At 53.5% G+C, this 19,233-nt stretch overlaps 1 protein-coding gene across 1 annotated transcript in view; it reads left to right on the forward strand.

The window, feature by feature from the left end:
- Nucleotides 1-5,312: 5,312 nt before the first annotated feature.
- FGF18 (fibroblast growth factor 18) overlaps nt 5,313-19,233 on the forward strand; it is a 37,851-nt gene continuing 23,930 nt past the window's right edge. The window contains exons 1-2 of the mRNA XM_015141412.3: nt 5,313-5,951; nt 6,127-6,163. Coding sequence (XP_014996898.1) covers nt 5,920-5,951; nt 6,127-6,163 — 69 coding nt within the window. The 5' untranslated portion in view covers nt 5,313-5,919. The remainder of the gene's footprint in view (nt 5,952-6,126; nt 6,164-19,233) is intronic.

Here is a 19,233-nt window from a genome sequence, read left to right on the forward strand (position 1 = left end):
GGCTTACCATAGGGTTATTAGCCTAGGCCTGCCATAGGGTCAGGATCATCAACAAGTCACTCATCCACCATACATTGTCCCACTGGAAGGTCTTCAGGGGCAATAAGACGATGCTGTCATCTATAACATTGCCATCTGGAATACTGCCTGAGGCTTTTTTTTTTTTTTTTTTTTTTTGGTTAAGGATAACACTGATAAAATGCAATAAATATGTAAATCAGTAACATTTATTTTCATAGTATCAAGTATGTGCTGTACATAATTGCATGTACAGGTTTCTTCGCACCAGCATCATGAACACGAGTAATGCATCTGCTACAATGGTCAGCTCCCTTTTAGTCTGGGTCCACCATACAGGTGGTCTGTTGTTAACCAAACCATCGTTAAGTAGCTTTTATTTTTGTTCTGTTTTTTGAGAGAGAGTCTTGCTCTGTTTCCCAGGCTGGAGTGCAGTGGTGCAGTTTTGTCTCTATAACTTCTGCCTCTCGGGTTACAGTGAGTAACCTTCTGCCTTAGGCCTCCCAAGTAGCTGGAATTACAGGCAACATGCCACCATGCCTAGCTAATTTTTATATTTTTAATAGAGACAGCATCTCACCATGTTGGCCAGGCTGGTCTCGAACTCCTGACCTCAGGTAATCTGCCCGCCTTGGCCTCCCAAAATTCTGGGATTACAGGTGTGAGCCACGGCGCCCAACCAGCTTTTTTTCTTTTTTTCTTAACAGATAAAATCATTTTTTTTTTCTTTTTTTTTTTTTTTGACAGGGTCTCAGTCTCTTGCCCAGGCTGGAGTGCAGTGGTGTGATCTTGGCTCACTGCAGCCTCCGCCTCCCGGGTTCCAGTGATTCTCTCACCTCAGCCTCCTGAGTAGCTGGGACTACAGGTGCACGCCACCACACTCGGCTAATTTTTGTATTTTGTATAGAGATGGTTTCACCATATTGGCCAGGATGATCTCAAACTCCTGACGTCAAGTGATCCATTCGCCTCAGCTTCCCAAGGTCTGGGATTACGACCCGCTATGTAGCTCTTGATAGTACTAGCTTAATGAGCAAGGAGAGATGAGCATTGTATAGGGTGTGAGTCTTTTCTTGGAAATTGTCCAAGAAAAAAAAGTTGAGGGTTACAAGTTTGTACTGAGCCTATTATAAAGGTGTCCTGGACTCTGGAAATACAGAGTTAAAGTTTAAGAAAGTGAGGCTACTTTCTAGCCAGTTCCTTAATGAAAAGCCAGTTGCTCCCTGACTCGTGGATTTGGCAGTAGAGGTCCCAAGATTTAATGCTGTGTGCGTTCTAGGAGCTGGCTTTGAGAAAACTTTACAGCCTATTTGTGCTAAGGGTCTACTTTGCTGATTATCTGATACTACTGAAGACAGTGCTGCTTGAGGCTGCTTGTCCTTTTTTTTTTTTTTTTTGAGACGGAGTCTCGCTCTGTCCCCCAGGCTGGAGTGCAGTGGCCAGATCTCAGCTCAGTGCAACCCCCGCCTCCCGGGTTCAGGCGATTCTCCTGCCTCAGCCTCCTGAGTAGCTGGGATTATAGGCGTGTGCCACCATGCCCGACTAATTTTTGTATTTTTAGTAGAGACACGGTTTCATTGTGTTGGTTAGGCTCCTCTCAAACTCCTGACCTCATGATCCGCCTACCTCAGCCTCCCAAAGTGCTGGGATTACAGACGTGAGCCACCGTGCCCGGCCTGTCCTGTGTTCTTAGGCTAGATGTTTTCCATCTCTGTCTCCACAATATTTGTACTCCACAGATTCCCTGAATCTTAGGCGTCTTCTCCGTCAAGACTGGGAAGAAGTGGAAAACAAGTGGAAAGATTGCAGTGCTCAGTTTACTTGCACACTTGAACAAAGGGATTTAAATACATACTTTGTCTTAGACAAAAGTTCTAGGTGCTTAGGGTTAGTCAGTAGGCAAGGCATCGAGATGCTCTGCAGGGCTTTCATTTCATTGTGTTACCAGTCAACATACATTCTTAACTCCCCTCAGAAAATTGCCTGAGTTTATTAACTTAGAGCTGTGAATTTAATGCAGGTGTGTCTGATTCCGACCCCAAAATAGCACATGGCTGCGTAGCCCAAGCTACAGTACCCTTACCTGGACTGGTAACAGCTAGCTTTCTTAGTGTCCTGCTTACTCCAGCTACTAAGAATGAAGTGGGATGGTGTAACAGCATTCCACTTCATTCTTAGCCAGGGTAAAGCTTTTTTAACAAACTGATTTTTGACTCAGTTTGAAAGCCCTTAATTGACAAATTGTGGCATATCTATACTATGAAATACTATCCCATGATGAAAAAGAATTGACTACTGCAAAATGCAACAATGGACCAATCTCAAACATGCTCAGCCACACACAAGCACATACTAGGTGGTTCTGTTTATATGAAATTGAAAATAAACCAGTGCCAGATAAATGATTGTTTGGGACCAGTAATTGGGGGCTGGAAGATTGCCTGAGAAGAGGTGGTGTTTGTACCTAGATAACATTTGTCAGAACTGAACCGTACACTTAAAACCGATGCATTGCAAAACTGGTACCCTTAAGCCATTGATGGCTACTTCATTTCCTGCAAAGGCCTGGTCAAGAACATTGCCTGCTTTCACCCTTATCTCTTGCCACACTCTCCCTGGCTAACCCTGCCAGTCACCTAGCCTTTTTCCACTGGAGGCACTTTGCATTTTTTACCTGGAATATTCCTTTGCATGGCTATCTCCTGTCTTTGGGTCTTGGCCTAAATGTCACCAAGAGGTCTTCTAGCTTGCTCTATCTCCTGTACTGTTCATCTCATCCCACTGGGTTCTCTCAAAGCACTGGTAACAAGCCAGCATTTATCTCTTGGTGTATTTGCTTATGGCTCATCTTCCCTAGTGGAGACGAAGTACTTTTTTAGTGCAGGGATCTTGCCTGTCTTTCAGTGAGGGCCCGACACTGTAGGATCTCAATAAATTGTGATTGAACTAGTAAGAAGTGACTACTAAAATAGTGGTATACATTAAGTGTTGTATGAACATGCTAAATCCAGATAGAACCCATTTAAGATTCAGGCATATGGTAAATAGGTCATATTGGTAAATAGGTACATGAAACCAGACATGAGGGTGTGAGTGGTGGCGAAAAGAATGTGTAGTATAAAATTGATTTGGAGTCAAAAGACATTCTGACTAGATGCCTCTTCAACTGTAAATTGGAAGTGATCTTGCCTCCCTACTTCATAAAATTGTTCAGAAAGAAATGTGAAAATAACCTGAAAACCATAATTAGGATTATTAGTTAGCTAAAATGTTTGGAGTTTTCATTGTGTGCCAGACACTCATTGAGTACTCACAACTCTGTGAGAGTCGTTCCTGTTCTTAGCCATATTTTGTAGAGGAGGAAGCAGAGTCTCAGACCGTTGCTTGCTGGAATTTGTAAGTAAATGTTGGTGACAGTATTCAAATGCACTACCTCTGACTCCTGAGTTTATGCTCTTACTCAGAAGTGTTCTCTTGGCTGGACTTTTTGGTCAGTCTGATTTGTTTGATAGGTGAGATTGGCAAATATACTTTATCCGAGCATTGAAAAATACTGCAAGCATTTTAGATAGGGTATAAATAATTATATACCCATTCCATTCACAAGTAATAAAAAATAGTAACAGTACAGAAAATTTGAAGCATGATTCTTAGCCAGGAGATACTTCAAACTAGCAGATGGTAAGCCAAAAACCCCTCTTGACTGGGTTTGTCAATCTTCCTATAAAGCAAGATCAAAGATGGTGGCAATGACTGAGGTCATCGGTGGGAGAATTTCTGTCCATTTCTATTTATGGTTCGTCATTGCATCCTATCTTGGGATTGGTTCATTTTCTCCAGAACTTGGAAAGTTACGAGTAACTTGGCAAGTCCAGCTCTGGCAATCAGAATGCCTAAGTAAATTCAGCTCAAAAGCTTCATGCAGGAATTTTCGCCATCACTCAGCACCTGGTTTTGAAAAGGTTTTCTGCACTTGCGTCCAGTGTTGAAACAGAGGCTATCTGTTTAAAATAGCCTCAGCTTTGAAAGGGAACTTAAAATAGCTTGCAAGGAGGTCTGATATTTGGAACAATTACTAATGTTTTATATTCATGGCTTCAGGAAATAGCACCGTTCCACAGTCCTACCTCAGTTTATGCTCTAGTGGACCATCAACCATTGCCAACGCAAGGAGGCTTTAACCAAACAGTCCAGATTCCTGAGTTTTGGTTGAGGCTGTACTCCAATGTCTTTCTCACTGACCTATTTTCCTTAGCATTGGGCCTAAGCAGAGCTTGGCTGACACCGGCTCTACACAGTGAGGCAGGTGCGTGACAAGAACATCTACGTTTTGGAGTTGGTGGGAAGGACAGGACTTATGCCTCTGGAAGGGGTGGAGGCGGTAAGAACCAGTGTCCTGAATGGGACCCTGGTTAAAGGAACGAAGCTACATAGTATGCAAACGGAGGCAAGTCTCAGCCTGGTTTTGGGAGGAGGCCGGAAGAGGGCCTCAGCGTGGTCGCTGACCAGAGTCCTGCTGGCTGCTCCCCGGCGTGCAGCCGTCCGTGCTGGGGTTGCAGTGACGTCTCGGGGCCGCTTGGTGGTAGCCGTGTGTTTCCAAAGCTGGCTCGCCTACGGGAGAGCCCAGCTGGGATCCCGTGAACCGACCCCAGAACCCTGGAGGCGGCAAGGGGTGGGAAGGAGAGACGCCCCGGAGCCCCCTTCGCAGCGGCAGGGACGTAAGAAGAGAAAGGGGGCTCACTTAAGTGCGTAGCCAGTCAAGAGGGTGGCTGGGAAACTCCACGATCACAGAGCGGGTAAAAGCGACCCCCATTCAGTGGAGCCGCCCCGGGGCTGGGTCTGACCCGCCCCCTCTCGGCTCCCCACTCGAGCGCTGGTGAGTGCGACTAGCGAATGTGGGCAGGTGAGGACGCTCCGTACCTAACTGCTTTCTTGGGAAGCATCGCCTGCCCAGTTTGGGCAACGTTTGCGCGGAGGAGCGGGTCACTGCGTTCGGGCGCAGAGCTCCGACGGCTTCCAGCGCTCACCAGCTTCAGTTTCGTGGGTCCTGCCCCTTCGGAGCTGCCGGTTCCGTCGCCGAGAGTCTGAGCGCCTCCCCTCCAACCCCGAGCCGCCGGGAGAAGGAGGAGGAGGCAGCGAGAGGCCGCGGCAGGCAGGCGAGCAGGCAGGGCCGCCTTTGATGTGGGCTGGGCGCACCCAGGCGAGCTGAGCGCCCGTCCGGCCGCGCCCCGAGGGGGGAGCCCCCAGGCCCCGCATCCTCATTGTGCCGGCTCTGGCCCGGGCCCGCCCCCGGCCCCCCGCCCCCTCGCCGCCCGCGCGTAGAAAACGCCCCGGCCGCCGCCAGTGGTGGGAGGCGGCGATGCGCACGGCCGGAGAGACGCGGAGGAGGAGACATGAGCCGGCGGGCGCCCAGACGGAGCGGCCGTGACGCTTTCGTGCTGCAGCCGCGCGCCCCGACCCCGGAGCGCTGACCCCTGGCCTCACGCAGCTCCGCGCCCGGGCCGGAGAGTGCAACCCGGCTTCCAGCCCCGCCGCGCATGCTGTCCCCGAACTGAGCCGGGAAGCCAACCTCCCACGGACGCCCGGACGGCCGGCCGGCCAGCAGTAAGCAAGCTTCCCCGCACCAGCCAGGCGCCTCCTGCATAGCGGCTGCCGCCCCGCAGCCCCTGCGCCAGCCCGGAGGGCGCAGCGCTCGGGAGGAGCCGCGCGGGGCGCTGATGCCGCAGGGCGCGCCGCGGAGCGCCCCGGAGCAGCAGAGTCTGCAGCAGCAGCAGCCGGCGAGGAGGGAGCAGCAGCAGCGGCGGCGGCGGCGGCGGCGGCGGCGGAGGCGCCCGGTCCCGGCCGCGCGGAGCGGACATGTGCAGGCTGGGCTAGGAGCCGCCGCCTCCCTCCCGCCCAGCGATGTATTCAGCGCCCTCCGCCTGCACTTGCCTGTAAGCGCCCGCGCGCGGGGCTGCCCACCCTGCCTGGCCGTCTGTCCGTGTGCCTGTGCCCTGTGCCTCTGTCTACCCGCCCGTCCGTTCGCTTGACTGTTCGACTGAGTGTCTGTCTGTCCGTGCGCCCCCCTCCTCAGGTCCCACTGACCGCTTCTCCATCTGTTTCCCGCAGGTGTTTACACTTCCTGCTGCTGTGCTTCCAGGTACAGGTACGTGGGCTCCTGACTCTGACCTCCTCCCGCCCCTGCCTCGCGGTACACGCCGACCCCCCTTCCCCGGCCGCGCCCCCTCCCTGTGCCCCACCCCTCCTGGGCGCCGAGCCCAGTGCACCTGTTCCCAGGGCGCGGAAGGGCGGCTCCGCGCGCGCCCTGCGCCGGCGGGGGACCGGCCAAGGGCAAGGGGCTCTGCCGCGGGGCCCGAGGCGGCGCTGGCTGTCGCGGCCCCTGTCGGCCTCGGCTGGAAGGAGATCCCGCAGACCCGGCGGGTTCAGCCGCAGCAATATACCCGGCTCTAAGACCCCTGCCCGCAGTCAGCGAGGGGTAGGACCTAGGGATTTTCTCTGCCAACCTTCCCTTAACATCACCGCTTCCAAACAAAAAGGCTTTCAGCCGAGTGGATTTCGAGTCCAGGGAGAAAGCTTCAGTTGTAAATTACTCTGTGGTTTTGAAGGCTCTTGCAGCACTGAGACACACATACAGACACACACACGCCCGGGACAAGGGGAACCTCGAGGGCGCCTAGGCCGAGTGGCCGTTGCCCGCGAGGCCGCTCCCGGACGGGCCACGCTCCGCACTCCCTCGCCTAAGGTGGTGCAGCCCTCGTTGGTTCCCCGCCTGCTCCCCGTTCGCTCGCTCTCCGTGAATCAGAAGAGGGCTTGGCGCTCAGCCTGGAAAGCACTTGCTAAAATCTGATCTGTTACTTCAGCAGCTTTCAGACTCGGGAAGGTCTTGGCACACAGACAGTTGGAACGCTCTGGCTTCCAAAGCCGTAGAAATGAAGGAAAAAGGGTTGGGGGGAGGGAGAGAGAAGAGCGAAAAAGGGAGCCGACTTCAGCCCCGATTAGAACCAGACCAGGGCTGCCTCTGCATGTTGGGGGTGGGGGGCGGCGGGCAAAGGGAATAGGAAGCGTCAGCTCCCCAAGCCCCCACCCACCTAGCGCTGCAAGGGGCCAGGCCAGGAGGAACTGGACACAGGCCAAAAGAAGGTTGTCTGACCCTTCCCCCTCGGTGGAAGGCAGGTGGCTTTCCGGGATTAGAGAAGAATCTTAGACCTTAGCCTTCTGGATTCAGGAGATCCCCAGAGCAAGTCTTAAGCACAGGAAATTGGTGGTTCTCCCGGTTTTCTGGCTCAAGGAGTGTTGTGTGCCTTGAGCACTGCTGGGACTCAGCAGCCTCTCGCCGTGTTTGGCGGTGGTGGGCCTGTTATCTTCCCTCCACACCCAGAAGAGGGTTGTTACCCTCCTGATAGGCACTGAGCTGGGGGCATCCAGTAGGGCTTGGGGACGGAAGGGTGGACGGACTGATGGGTTCTTTCCTCCTGTTGGCCAGGCTGGAGTCCCCAGTGACTCCTTGAATCAATATAACTGGAGTCAGTAACTTAAGACTGGCTGTTTGCCAAAGCAGATGTGACCCTGTGTGGTGATGGGGGCGGGGGTGGGGAACGGCTGGTGTCAAAGAGGGAGGCCAGTGCCAGGCATGGCCTGCCTGGTCTGCAGCTGAGTCCCCAAGCAGAGGGCAGGCCCCGGGGTCACTCCAGGGGGTCTGCTTGTCTGACCTGGGCAAGAGCTCTTTTCCAGAGTTCTGAGCCTGGGGGCAGGAGTGATGAAATGGGCATGGAGTAGCAGGGAGGCCTGCAGACGTGTGGCTCAAGCCTCTGGATGCCTGCTGCTCTTGGTTCTTCTTGAAGTGGGGCCCAGGAGGGGCTGCTGTGTGGTCTCTGTGTTCTCTGGGGGAGCTGGAGGGAGGGAGCGTGGACTCTGCATCCCACCTCCACCTCCTGGCCAGAGCTAGAGCCAGCATCTTGGGAAAGAGCTGGGTGGTCTGCCCTGGTTAGGTCAAACGGCAGCCTTAGAGCAGGTGAGGGAACCTCCTCTCCCCACCACCTCCACCTTCCCCCTTCCATCGCCCCTTTGTCCCCACCGGCCTTTCTGCATCCAAAGTGCCATAGGACTGATGTTTTTAACCCATGGTCCATGTACCCTTGGAGTGTCAAAGGATGGGATTGTGGGAGGGGGAGGCCCCTGAAACATTGCACAAAAATGGTGCTTAAATGTGCTGTGTCTGGAAGAGGGTTGTCTGCTCCCCACAGAGTTTCAAAACATCTGTGACCCCTAAAGAGAAAGAAATGTTATCCTGGGAGTTATGGGCAAGGTTGTCAGGCTTATGTCCCCATTTACACTATAGGAACAAAAGTCGGGTGGCCTTAATGGTTGAAACGAGGGGTGGGAGCCACATGATGTTAACTGCCAGGAATCTGAGGCCTGTTCCCTGCTGAGGTTTGGGTAGGCTACACTTAGCGGGTAGCAGCTGAAGCTCCTTTAGGGTGAGCAGGGCCCAGGGAAGCCTCTCTGCGTGGAGGGAAGGGCTCAGGGCTTTGCGATCCAGTGGCCTAGGCCTGAACCCCAGCTCCAGTGCCATCTTTCCCTCTCTGTGGATCCCCAGAATCTTCGCCGCATCATTTGTGAAATGGTTGGTCATGGAGTTAAACTGGTATATGATAGGGGTGGGGAAGTTTTGCCAGTTCTCATCCTCCCAGGAAGGCACACTGTGGCTGCTGGGAAATGGATGTGCCTACACCCTTCCCTCCCCCACCTCAGTGTTTTCCAAGACTGGACGAGTCTCAGCAGTGGAGTTTCTGGGCCCCTTCTTTCCTCCTGTCCATCGCTACCAGGCTCAGAATGGGTCCCTGCCCCCAGCTACGTTTCCATGAGCACATTCAATGCCAGACACCGTCCTGCCCACCCCCGAAGTGGTGAGCCCCGCCCTCACCCGCTGGCCACCCTAGGAAGTAGGAAGCTGGGAATTTAATAAAATCCCTTCATCCCTTCTCCACACGACTCGGGACACCGTAGATAGCTCAAATTGGAAGAATTTTAAAAATTTCCGTGGGGAGCAAGCGGCGTGACCAGTAAATTGCTTTTCTGCACTTGGCTGAGCTCTGACAATGACACCGGGCTGGGCCTTTCCCGCAGCTCGGCCGGCACCTGCCTGACATTGTTCCTGCCGCCAGGCTCGGCTAGGTCCTGGCCTTCCCCAGACAGACCAGGCATGACGCAGGCCAGGCCGGGCGGGGTGCAGGGGGGCATCCCCGGCCTCTTGTCCCTCCTGCCAGCCCCTTAGCCCCTTGTCCCTCCTGCAGCGCCACTTCCTCTCTCACCACAAGAAGTGTTCAAGTTTGGAAGTTTCCTTCCATGCCCCCTCTTGGCGTGACCACCCCCACACCCAGCCTCCTCAGTGAGGTTTAGACCCTTTCTTTAAGCTGGCTAGGATGGGGAAGCTGGAGACAGTGTCCTTTGGGACAAAAAGAGGATGCGATGCTCTGTTAGTGGATGGCACTTTTTTTTTTTTTTTTTTTTGAGCTCTGTCACCCAGGCTGGAGTGCAGTGGCGTGATCTCGGCTTACCACAACCTCTGTCTTCTGGGTTCAAGTGACTCTCCTCAGCCTCCCAAGTAGCTGGGATTATAGGTACACACCACCATGCTGGGCTAATTTTTGTATTTTTAGTAGAGACAGGGTTTCACCACGTTGGCCAGGCTGGTCTCAAACTCCTGACCTCAGGTGATCTGCCTGCCTTGGCCTCCCAAAGTGCTGAGATTACAGGTGTGAGCCACCCACCTGGCCTTTTAATTTCTTAAAGCAACATTGTCCATCCATCCACAGTCAGGTATTCATTCAGCACATGCTTGCTGGGAGCCTGCTTCTTGCTGCCTTGGGAATAAGGTCTGGTCAGTCCCTGGCCTCTAAGTTTAAAGGGAGAAAGTGCCAGATGAGCAGAGTCTTGTCTATTCGGCTCCCTCCTCTCCCAGCACTGTGAAGTGGAGTGAGGCAGGCACGTACATCTTCCTTCCGTTTAGCAGGGGAAGAAACTGAGTCCGAGGAGCAGTGATTTGCGTGAAGGAAAAAGAAGGTGCTTGTAGAAATTCTAAAGTGTCCCTTACATTGGGAAGCTGGTTCGGTTCTTTCAACCATTCTACAGGGAGGGCAAGGTAAGAGAGGGTAACAATTCTGTTTCACAGACGGAGAAACCGAGGCACAGAATGAGGAAGGGATTTGTTCAGGGTCATAGCTAAGACCCAACATGCTGGATTCAAGATCTTGTATTCTTTCTGCCATAGCAAATGGACCGTCTTCTCAAAGGATCCTGAAATTATTCAGAAATAACATTGGTGTGCCCGTGGAGTCCTTAGGGACATGCTAGGGCTCTGTAGTGAGATTCTCTTTGGATTCTGGTGTAGGGGGGGGATGTTTAGAGCCCAGGTAGGCGTCTCTGGGCTTGAGGGTGTCTGACTTGGAGTCTGCAGGTCCTGATCCTCCTGGAATGTGTTGATCTGAGAGGGTCCCAGAGTTAGAGGGGGATACTTGGGGGCTGGGGCCTGGAGAATTCAGCAGTCCTCTTCCAGCCTTTCCCCAGCGGAGGAGGTGGGGGAGGGAGACGGGGCGGGGCTCCCCACCAGCATTCCTGAAGCTCGGGAGTGTCACCCGCTCTGAGATAAGGAGGTGGATTTTTAGAATTTCTTGTGATTGGCACGGCCAGTGTCAGCAGGCTTGGGGCAACCCATCAGGGTCACAGATGCAGCCTCTACCCTGCCCTGGGCAGCTCCAAGGACACACTGGACCCCCAAAGGGAGACTAGAGGGGGATCGGGAAGAGATTTCCATTGTCTGCAGGGCCTTTTGGTTCTGACCTAGTCCTCTAGCAGGAGACTTGTGGGTGTGGAAAATTGGGGTGCAGGCACATCAAGCCACCAAAAACAACAACAGTATTCATGGTGGCCACCAGGTATAGTGCGCTCACTACAGACCAAGTGCTTTTTTTGTTATTGTTGTTGAGATGGAGTCTTGCTCTGTTGCCCAGGCTGGAGTGCAATGGTGCAATCTCGGCTTACTGCAACCTCTGCCTCCCAGGTTCAAGCAATCCTTCTGCCTCAGCCTGCATGCCACCACGTCTGGGTAATTTTTGTGTTTTTGGTAGAGATGGAGTTTAACCATGTTGGCCAGGCTGGTCTTGAACTCTTGACCTCAGGTGATCCACCTGCCTCGGCCTCCCAAAGTGCTGGGATTATAGGCGTGAGCCACCGCACCCGGCTGCCGTGTGCTTTTTTGTTTTGTTTTGTTTTGTTTTTTGAGACGGAGTCTCACTCTGTCGCCCAGGTTGGAGTGCAGTGGCGCGATCTCGGCTCACTGCAAGCTCCGCCTCCTGGGTTCACGTCATCTCTTGCTTCAGCCTCCCAAGTAGCTGGGACTATAGGCGCCTGCCACCACGCCCGGCTAATTTTTTGTATTTTTAGTAGAGACAGGGTTTCACTGTGTTAGCCAGGATGGTCTTGATCTCCTGACCTCGTGATCTGCCTGCTTCAGCCTCCCAAAGTGCTGGGATTACAGGCGTGAGCCACCACGCCCGGCCCGCCATGTGATTTTGCACATTATCCAGGTCAAGCCTCACAACCAGCCTGGAACTAGGGAGTTCTACAGAGGAAGAAAAAGAGAGGCACCGGGGCATGAAGTAACCTGCTTTTGGTCACATAGCAAGAGAGAGGCAGAGCTGGATTCAGCTCTGGGTCTGCCCGACTCTAGGACTCAAGCTTACTTGTCTGAGGGCTCTGGAGTGTGGCTTTGCCTTCTCTTTGCTGTGTGACCTTGGGCAAGTTACTTAACCTTCCTGGGTCTCAGCTTCTGCATGTGTACAATGGGAAAAAGCAACCAAGGAAACCGTCCCTACTGCCTCAGATAGTTGTGGAGGGACAGTGCATGATCCAAACTCTTGTTTGTAGTCCGGACCACGCTCCTAAGCCTCTTACTCTAGGAGGGTTCCCTTGCCCCCTGCCCGCCCCCAGCAGGTATAGTGAGTCCTTCCCCAGGGCTGCTGTCTTGTCATCACTGTGGGAGGGGAGGTGTTGATTTCTCCTTTCTGTGGGTGAGGGCTGCTCTGAGGAACCTCTGTATGCTCCTAGCTTTTGCTGTGTCAGCTCTTCTCTAATGCATAAGACCCCGTGGCAGTGCATGGAGGGGAGGGCTGGCCTTAGAAGGGACTTGGGCCAGCCGGGCACGGTGGCTCAAGCCTGTAATCCCAGCACTTTGGGAGGCTGAGACGGGCGGATCATGAGGTCAGGAGATCGAGACCATCCTGGCTAACACAGTGAAACCCCGTCTCTACTAAAAAATACAAAAAACTAGCCGGGTGAGATGGCGGGCGCCTGTAGTCCCAGCTACCCGGGAGGCTGAGGCAGGAAAATGGTGTAAACCCAGGAGGCGGAGCTTGCAGTGAGCTGGGATCCGGCCACTGTACTCCAGCCTGGGTGACAGAGCGAGACTCTGTCTCAAAAAAAAAAAAAAAAAAAAGAAGGGGCTTGGGCCTGTCAGCACTTTGGGCCTGAGCATGGGGATTTGTTCTGAAACCCCAGCAGGTCAGTAGGCCCCTTGGGCTTCGGTCCGGCTTGCTAGCAGTGTGTTTGCTCTGACATCTCAGTGGCAAAAGGCCTCAGGCCATTCAAAATGCTGTTGTGCCAAGGATGGGGCCAAAGACAACCCCACGTGGGCCACAGAGAAGAATCCCTGAATACCTGGGTTCCAGTCCTGGCTCTGGCCTAGGCTAACTGACCTCTCTCTCTGAGCTTTGATTTACACACCTGGGTATCAGTGAGGTGAGGTCAGTGGCTTCTGTAATGCTTGAATGCATAGGCTTTGGCGTAGGGGAAACCTAGGTTGCATCCTGGCTGTGCTTCTTGGCAGCTGCTCAGCAAATATTCCTTAACCTTCAATTTTCTACACCTCAGTGTCCCCATCTGTAAAATAGGATCATGAGAAATACCTGTTTCTGGCCGGGTGCAGTAGCTCACGCCTATAATCCCAGCACTTTGGGAGGCCAAGATGGGCAGATCACTTGAGGTCAGGAGTTCGAGACCAGCCTGGCCAACATGGTGAAACCCCATGCCTACTAAAAATACCAAAAATTAGCCGGGCTTAATGGGTGCCTGTGATCCCAGCTACTCAGGAGGCTGAGACAGGAGAATCGCTTGAACTTGGGAGGCGGAGGTTGCAGTGAGCCAAGATCACGCCACTGCACTCCAGCCTGGACAACAAGAGCGAAACTCCATCTGGAAAAAAAAAAAAAAGAGAGAAATACCTACTTCTTAAGGGTTATTGTGAGAACTAAGTGGTATATTGCACACAGAGTAGCTAGCACAATGGCAAAACACTCCATGAATAATTGAGTAAAAGTAGTTGTTCAATCAATGATATTGTCTGTGTTAGGTACATAACATGCTATGGGGTGCTAGAGAAAGCTAGAAAGGACGTGTTCCTTGGCTCAGTGGCATCAGGCCTCCTCCAGTCTGAGTTGGGAGCACAGGCTTTGGACTTAGTCTGGACTTAATTGCCACTCTACCACTCAAGACTGTGTGGCCTTGGGCAAGGCCCTTAACCTCTCTGAGTCTCCTCTTCCTCACCATGGGCAAATTAAGGATACTAATCCCACTCCCCTGGCCTGTTGGTAGGAGTAATTGATGACCAGACATGTAGTAGGCACTTAAATATAGTGCTGCTCATCATCAACAATCCACCAACATTTACGGGACACTTGCTGCATACCTGGGCCTGGACTGGTTTTGAGGGGAATGAAGAAGGTACCCAAGGCTCTTCTTCCATGAAGAGATGGCACATACTTCGGGCAGCTCTTGTTTCCCCCAATCCCCATCCCACCTTCTGCCTTGGAATCGCATAGCACTTGGCCACTGTCTTTGATCCAGGGCACTCTGCGGGGCTCACGGGGATGGATGGGTTCCAGGCCCAGCACGCTTCAGTTGGCCATGTGATTGAGTGATTGACTGGCCTCTCTGTGACTTATCATTCCTGTAGGCATTAGGACAGAACCTCCCTCCCGGGGTTGCTGGAAGGGTGAGTTCCCCCTGCCCGGGGGATGCACTTGGCATAGCGCCTGGCTCATGATAAGTGTTGAGTAAACGTGAGCTGTGTATCTGCATTCAACTCTGGGGTGTCTCAAGGCCAGCTTGTCCACCAGCCCACGGGTTCTTGGAAGTCAAAGGGAGGTCTGACCTGTGCTGCAGGCACCATGGCACCTGGCACAGACCTGGCATGCTGGAGGAATGTTGGGTCAGTGAGTGGAGGTTTGGCGGAGAGGTTCTCTGGGGGTGGGGACCCAGACTGACTCCCCCCACCCACTCATCTGTGCCAGGGGCTGGGGCACAGCAAGGGCCAGCACCTATCCTAGCCCTTGGAGACTTGAGAAGAACGGGGGGTATGTGCTGGAGAGCAAGAGCTCAAGGGTGCAGTGGGGACTCTGATGACAGGCCCGGAACCAGACTCTGGGGCAAGAGGGTCTGGCCTGGGTCGATGCTTCGTGCAGATCTTCAAATAAGAGCAAACTGGGTGAAGAGGACACTGTGAGCCTCCGCGTGACTGGGGTGGCTGGCGCATCCATTCCCAGGAATGGGGGTGATGGAAAAGACTGTAGTGGGTTTTGAATGCTGGAATAAAGGGCTTGTTTGTTATCTCATGGGCATGGATGGCTACTCTCCCTACCCGGGGGCTTTAGAGAGCTGGAATTGAAACAGGGATCGGTGGGAAGAGGAAAGGGAGGGAGAGAACAGGGCATCGTCTTTATGGCTCCAGGGTTGACTGCCTGCAGCAGCGGGGCCCATATTGACGATCTGTACCATGAAGGCTGATGTATGGGGAGAGGAAGCCAACCCTCAGGCCCAGCCCCCTATCCTGCAGCGCCCCCTCCCCTGCTGATGGCTCAGCCCCGCCAATCAATACATTGATAGCCCTGGGAGCTTAATGGACAGGCTGGGGGGTGGGGAAGGGCCCTTTGCGGCATCACTGTCTGTCCTGGCTGAGTTGGTGTGCGGAGTGTGACAGGCAAGAGGCCAGAAGCCTGGGGTTGAGGACGTGGGGGCACCCATTGGAGCCACACTCAGATTCAGGGTGGGCCCAGCCTTCCTCCTCCCCTTTCCGTCCATGGGAAACTCATGGGCTTCAGATCCAGAGATGGGTTCAGATTGTGGCTCTGTCAGTTTCTGTTCAATTTGGGCCAGTCTCATGGCCTCTCTGTGTCTTCCTTTGTCACCTGGAACACAGAGATAGTAATAGTTTCGGCTGCTTAGGTTGTGTGAGGAGTGGACATGGGCCTGGCATGGGGGCAGGTGCCCAGCCAGTGGGAGCCAATGTGAGCTTCACTCTCAATTACAGTAATCCAGAGAGTGCCCCTTGGGCCAGAGTCCAGGAAGAGTTAGGGGAGCTGCATTTTCAGGTGGAGAGAGTGGATTTTCTCTCCAGAGTGGAGACTGCATTTTCGCTGGAGAGGAGTGAAGGTCTCCAGTTTGAATCCAGAGTTTGGAGAAGATCTGAAAGCCTTGGCTGGCCCGATGCTGCTGCTGCTGCTGCTGGAGGAGGCAGGTGGTGTGGAATGTGGCTGAAAGTCTGGGGGCTGCCCCTCCTGGGACCAGGGAAACCTTCCCTTTCTGGGCAGGTTGCCTGGAGACAGGAGCATGGGTTACATGAAGCCTCAAGGATCAGAGGATGGGGACCTGGGCGGGAGAGGCTGTGGGGCCCCATCCCTCTCTCTTGAGTGGGAGCAGAAGGCTTAAGGGCTTCAGCTTTTTTGTGGACAATATTCCAACCTCTTTGCCCCCAAACTGTGGCCTGTGGCCTGAACCAGTTGTCATCCTGGAAAAGTAGAAAGGAGGTGGGTGAGGAAGAGGAGGGAGAACAGTGGCAGGTGAGGGCAAAGCAGGAGAGAGCCTGGGCTGGATCTGAATCTTAGTTTCTCACCAATTCTGTGACATAAAAGTGTTGTAACCTCTCTGAGCCTCAGTTTCCCTCTCTGTAAAATGGGGATATAATCGTAACAGGTTGGACGCAGTGGCTCACGCCTGTAATCCCAGCACTTTGGGAGGCCGAGGCGGGTGGATCATGAGGTCAGGAGTTCAAGACCAGCCTGGCCAAGATGGTGAAACCCCGTCTCTACTAAAAACTACAAAAATTCACCAGGCATGGTGGCAGGCGCCTGTAATCCCAGCTACTCCAGAGACTGAGGCGGGAGACTCGCTTGAACCTGGGTGGCAGAGATTGCAGTGAGCCGAGATCACGCCATTGCACTCCAGCCTGGGCAACAGAGTAAGACTGTGTCTCAAAAAAAAATCGTAGCAAGTCATAGGGTTGTTCTGGGCATTACATACGAAGATGTCCCTCAAGAGATTCTTAGCACAGAGGAAGTGCTCAACACACAGTGGCTGTTTAAGAAACAAAACAAAACTAAAGGAAAAAGAGTCATGATTGTTACTAATATAATCTCTTTCTGAGATACGTATTGTAAACAGTTCCCATTTTGCTGATGGGAAAACTGAGAGCTAAAGAAGTCAAATAAGTTGCTTGACTGAGGGTGAAGCCAGGTGACAGCTAAGGTCAGTCAGTGTTGGTTGCCGTGTTAGTGTTGCCTGTGTGGTGTGTGTACATAGGTGATGTGTGATGTGATGCACATTTGTGGGAGGTGGAAAGGGGGGCCAGGAAGAAAGAGGAAAATCCCAAACATGCTTTTCAGCCACGAGTGGGCTGGAGAGGCTGAGGTCTTCAGGCCAGAGGGAGTGATGGAGGCTGTTGGATGCCCTGGTGTGAGATGGTGCCTTGGTTGATCCCTGAAGCTGGCACTAGGCTGGGGGCTCACCTCAACCTCTTTTCACCCCGTGGAAGGTTCTTACCAAGGTGCCTAAGAGGGGAAGCTTGCAAGGTAGACGGGGCTTGATTGTAAGGATGACACTTGGCTGTTGTCCCGGGTAATAGGGAGCCCGGGCAGGGACATGGCATCACGTTTTGTGTTAAGACCTGCACTGGGAGAGGATGGAACCAAAGGCAGAAGGTGGGTGGGCTCTGTGCCACTGAGCCCCATGATTGTCCCCAGGGCCGGGGGACCTTGGCAGGCTTGGGGGAGGGATTTGAGCCTCTTGGGGCCTCCTTGCCTCTGTGTGTTTGCTGCATTGGAAGAGTGAAGATTTCTACCAGGACGGAAGCCCTCGAGGCAGGGGAAGCAGGGGCTGGGGACAACTGGAATCTTAGGCTGAAGAGGACCCTAGGCCCAAAAGATAATCCATGTGCATGGCGTGGCAGGCAAGGTAGAATGACAAAAGGCACCTTGTCTCTGTCGAAGACTTGCTTTATGCACCAACCCTTCTCTCCTTTTGAGAGTTGCAGCAGGCTGGGTATGGTGGCTCACACCTGTAATCCCAGCACTTTGGGAGGCCGAGGCGGGCAGATCACCTGAGGTCAGGAGTTCAAGACTAGCCTGGCCAATATGGTGAAACCCCATCTCTACCAAAAATACAAAAATTAGCCAGTGTGGTGGTGGGCACCTGTAATCCCAGCTACTTGGGGAGGCTGAGGCACGAGAATCAGGGAGGTGAGGTGAACCTGGGAGGTGGAGGTTGCAGTGAGCCGAGATTGTGCCACTGCATTCCAGTCTGGGCGACAGAGTGAGACTCAGTCTCAAAAAAGAAAAAAAGAGTTTCAACAATTTGATTTTGTTCAAACCGCAGCTTTTCAACACCCCTGATCATTGTATGCCTGGAGGGGTGTTAGCCAGGCCGACAGCAACACTGACTGTACTGGGAAGACCTTGAAGATAGGTCCTCCTTGCAGGGCACCGAGCCAAGTGATCTGCCACCCGGCTAGTAGCACAGGAGAAGTGGATGTTCCCAAGGCAGCCCCACTATGCATGTACTCTGGCTGCAGACCTTGAAATGGGCTTTAACTGGTGCTCACCTCCACGGGTCATTGAGGTGCCATGTCTAGGGGTCATTTTCTTCTTCTTCTTATTTTTAAAATTTTATTTATTTATTTATTTATTTATTTATTTATTTATTTATTTATTTCAGACAGATTCTCACTCTGTCACCCAGGCTGGAGTGCAGTGGTGTGATCTCTGCTCACAGCAACTTCTGCCTCCCGGGTTCAAGTGATTTTCCGGCCTCAGTCTCTTGGGTAGCTGGGATTACAGGCGTGCACCACCACACCTGGCTAATTTTTGTATTTTCAGTAGAGACAGGGTTTCAGTATGTTAAGATGGTGTTGAACTCCTCAAGCTGGTCTTGAACTCCTGGCCTCAAGCGATCCGCCCACCTCGGCCTCCCAAAGTGCTGAGCCACCGTGACTGGCCTAGGGGTCTTCTTAGCAACGTGTCTGGAACAGAGGAATGCTGAGCAGTCAGTTGCCTTAACACATCCCTCTGTGGGGCACTCTGGCTGGTGAGTGGGAGGGCTGATGTTGGCCTCCAGGTTTCCCTCGCTTTTGGCCTCAGCCTTTTGGCATGCGTTTGCTGGTTGCCTTCTGAGGGCAGAACTGAGATTCAGGGATGAACCAGTCACACTGGACTTGGGACAATAAGCCATTGCAGTAGAGTGTTTGGGGGCCCTCACCCAGCCTGGGAGGTGGGGCTAGGAAAGGCTTTGGGGTGGGGGGTGTCACACCCTCCAGAGGTCTTGCCTGGGAAGCCTGGGGTGCCTCCTGCCTTTCCAGGAGAACGGACCTTGTTTCCAAACCAGAGGCTACCCCCCGCCGCCTCCCTGGGAGTTGATCTGGCCACAGAGTGGGGCTTCAATGGTGAGAGCTGGGCAAGATGGATTGTTCCCTCCCGCATCCTGGGGAAGTGCCACCCGATAGCCCCTGCTGACCCTGGGTCACCCACGCTGCCTCTGTCCAGTGGGCCAGGGAGAAAATCATTAATGGGAGGCCGGCTTCTGGGGCAGGGCAGCTCCCCTCGGGGACCCGGGGGAAGGAGATTGGTTTGACCTCTGGTCGATAAGGTCTCCTGTGAGCAGGAGGAGAGTTGGAGGACAGGGAGGGGACGCCAGAGGCCTGCCTTGGGGGAGGGGACAGGGCTAGCCACCTCTGGAAGTCATTCCAGGAAGGTCAAAGGCCACGGGTGGGGCATCTTCCGGACAAATGCCCACCAGGTGTGGGCCTCAGGGGCACTGGAGTTCTTCTGTCCCTGAGCAGCAGGATGTGGAAGGAGGTGGGCCCCAGGTATCAGACCCGGGCTGCCAGTGGTGGAG

Source organism: Macaca mulatta, chromosome 6, assembly GCF_049350105.2.
Source record: "Macaca mulatta isolate MMU2019108-1 chromosome 6, T2T-MMU8v2.0, whole genome shotgun sequence".
NCBI classification, from domain to species: domain Eukaryota; kingdom Metazoa; phylum Chordata; class Mammalia; order Primates; family Cercopithecidae; genus Macaca; species Macaca mulatta.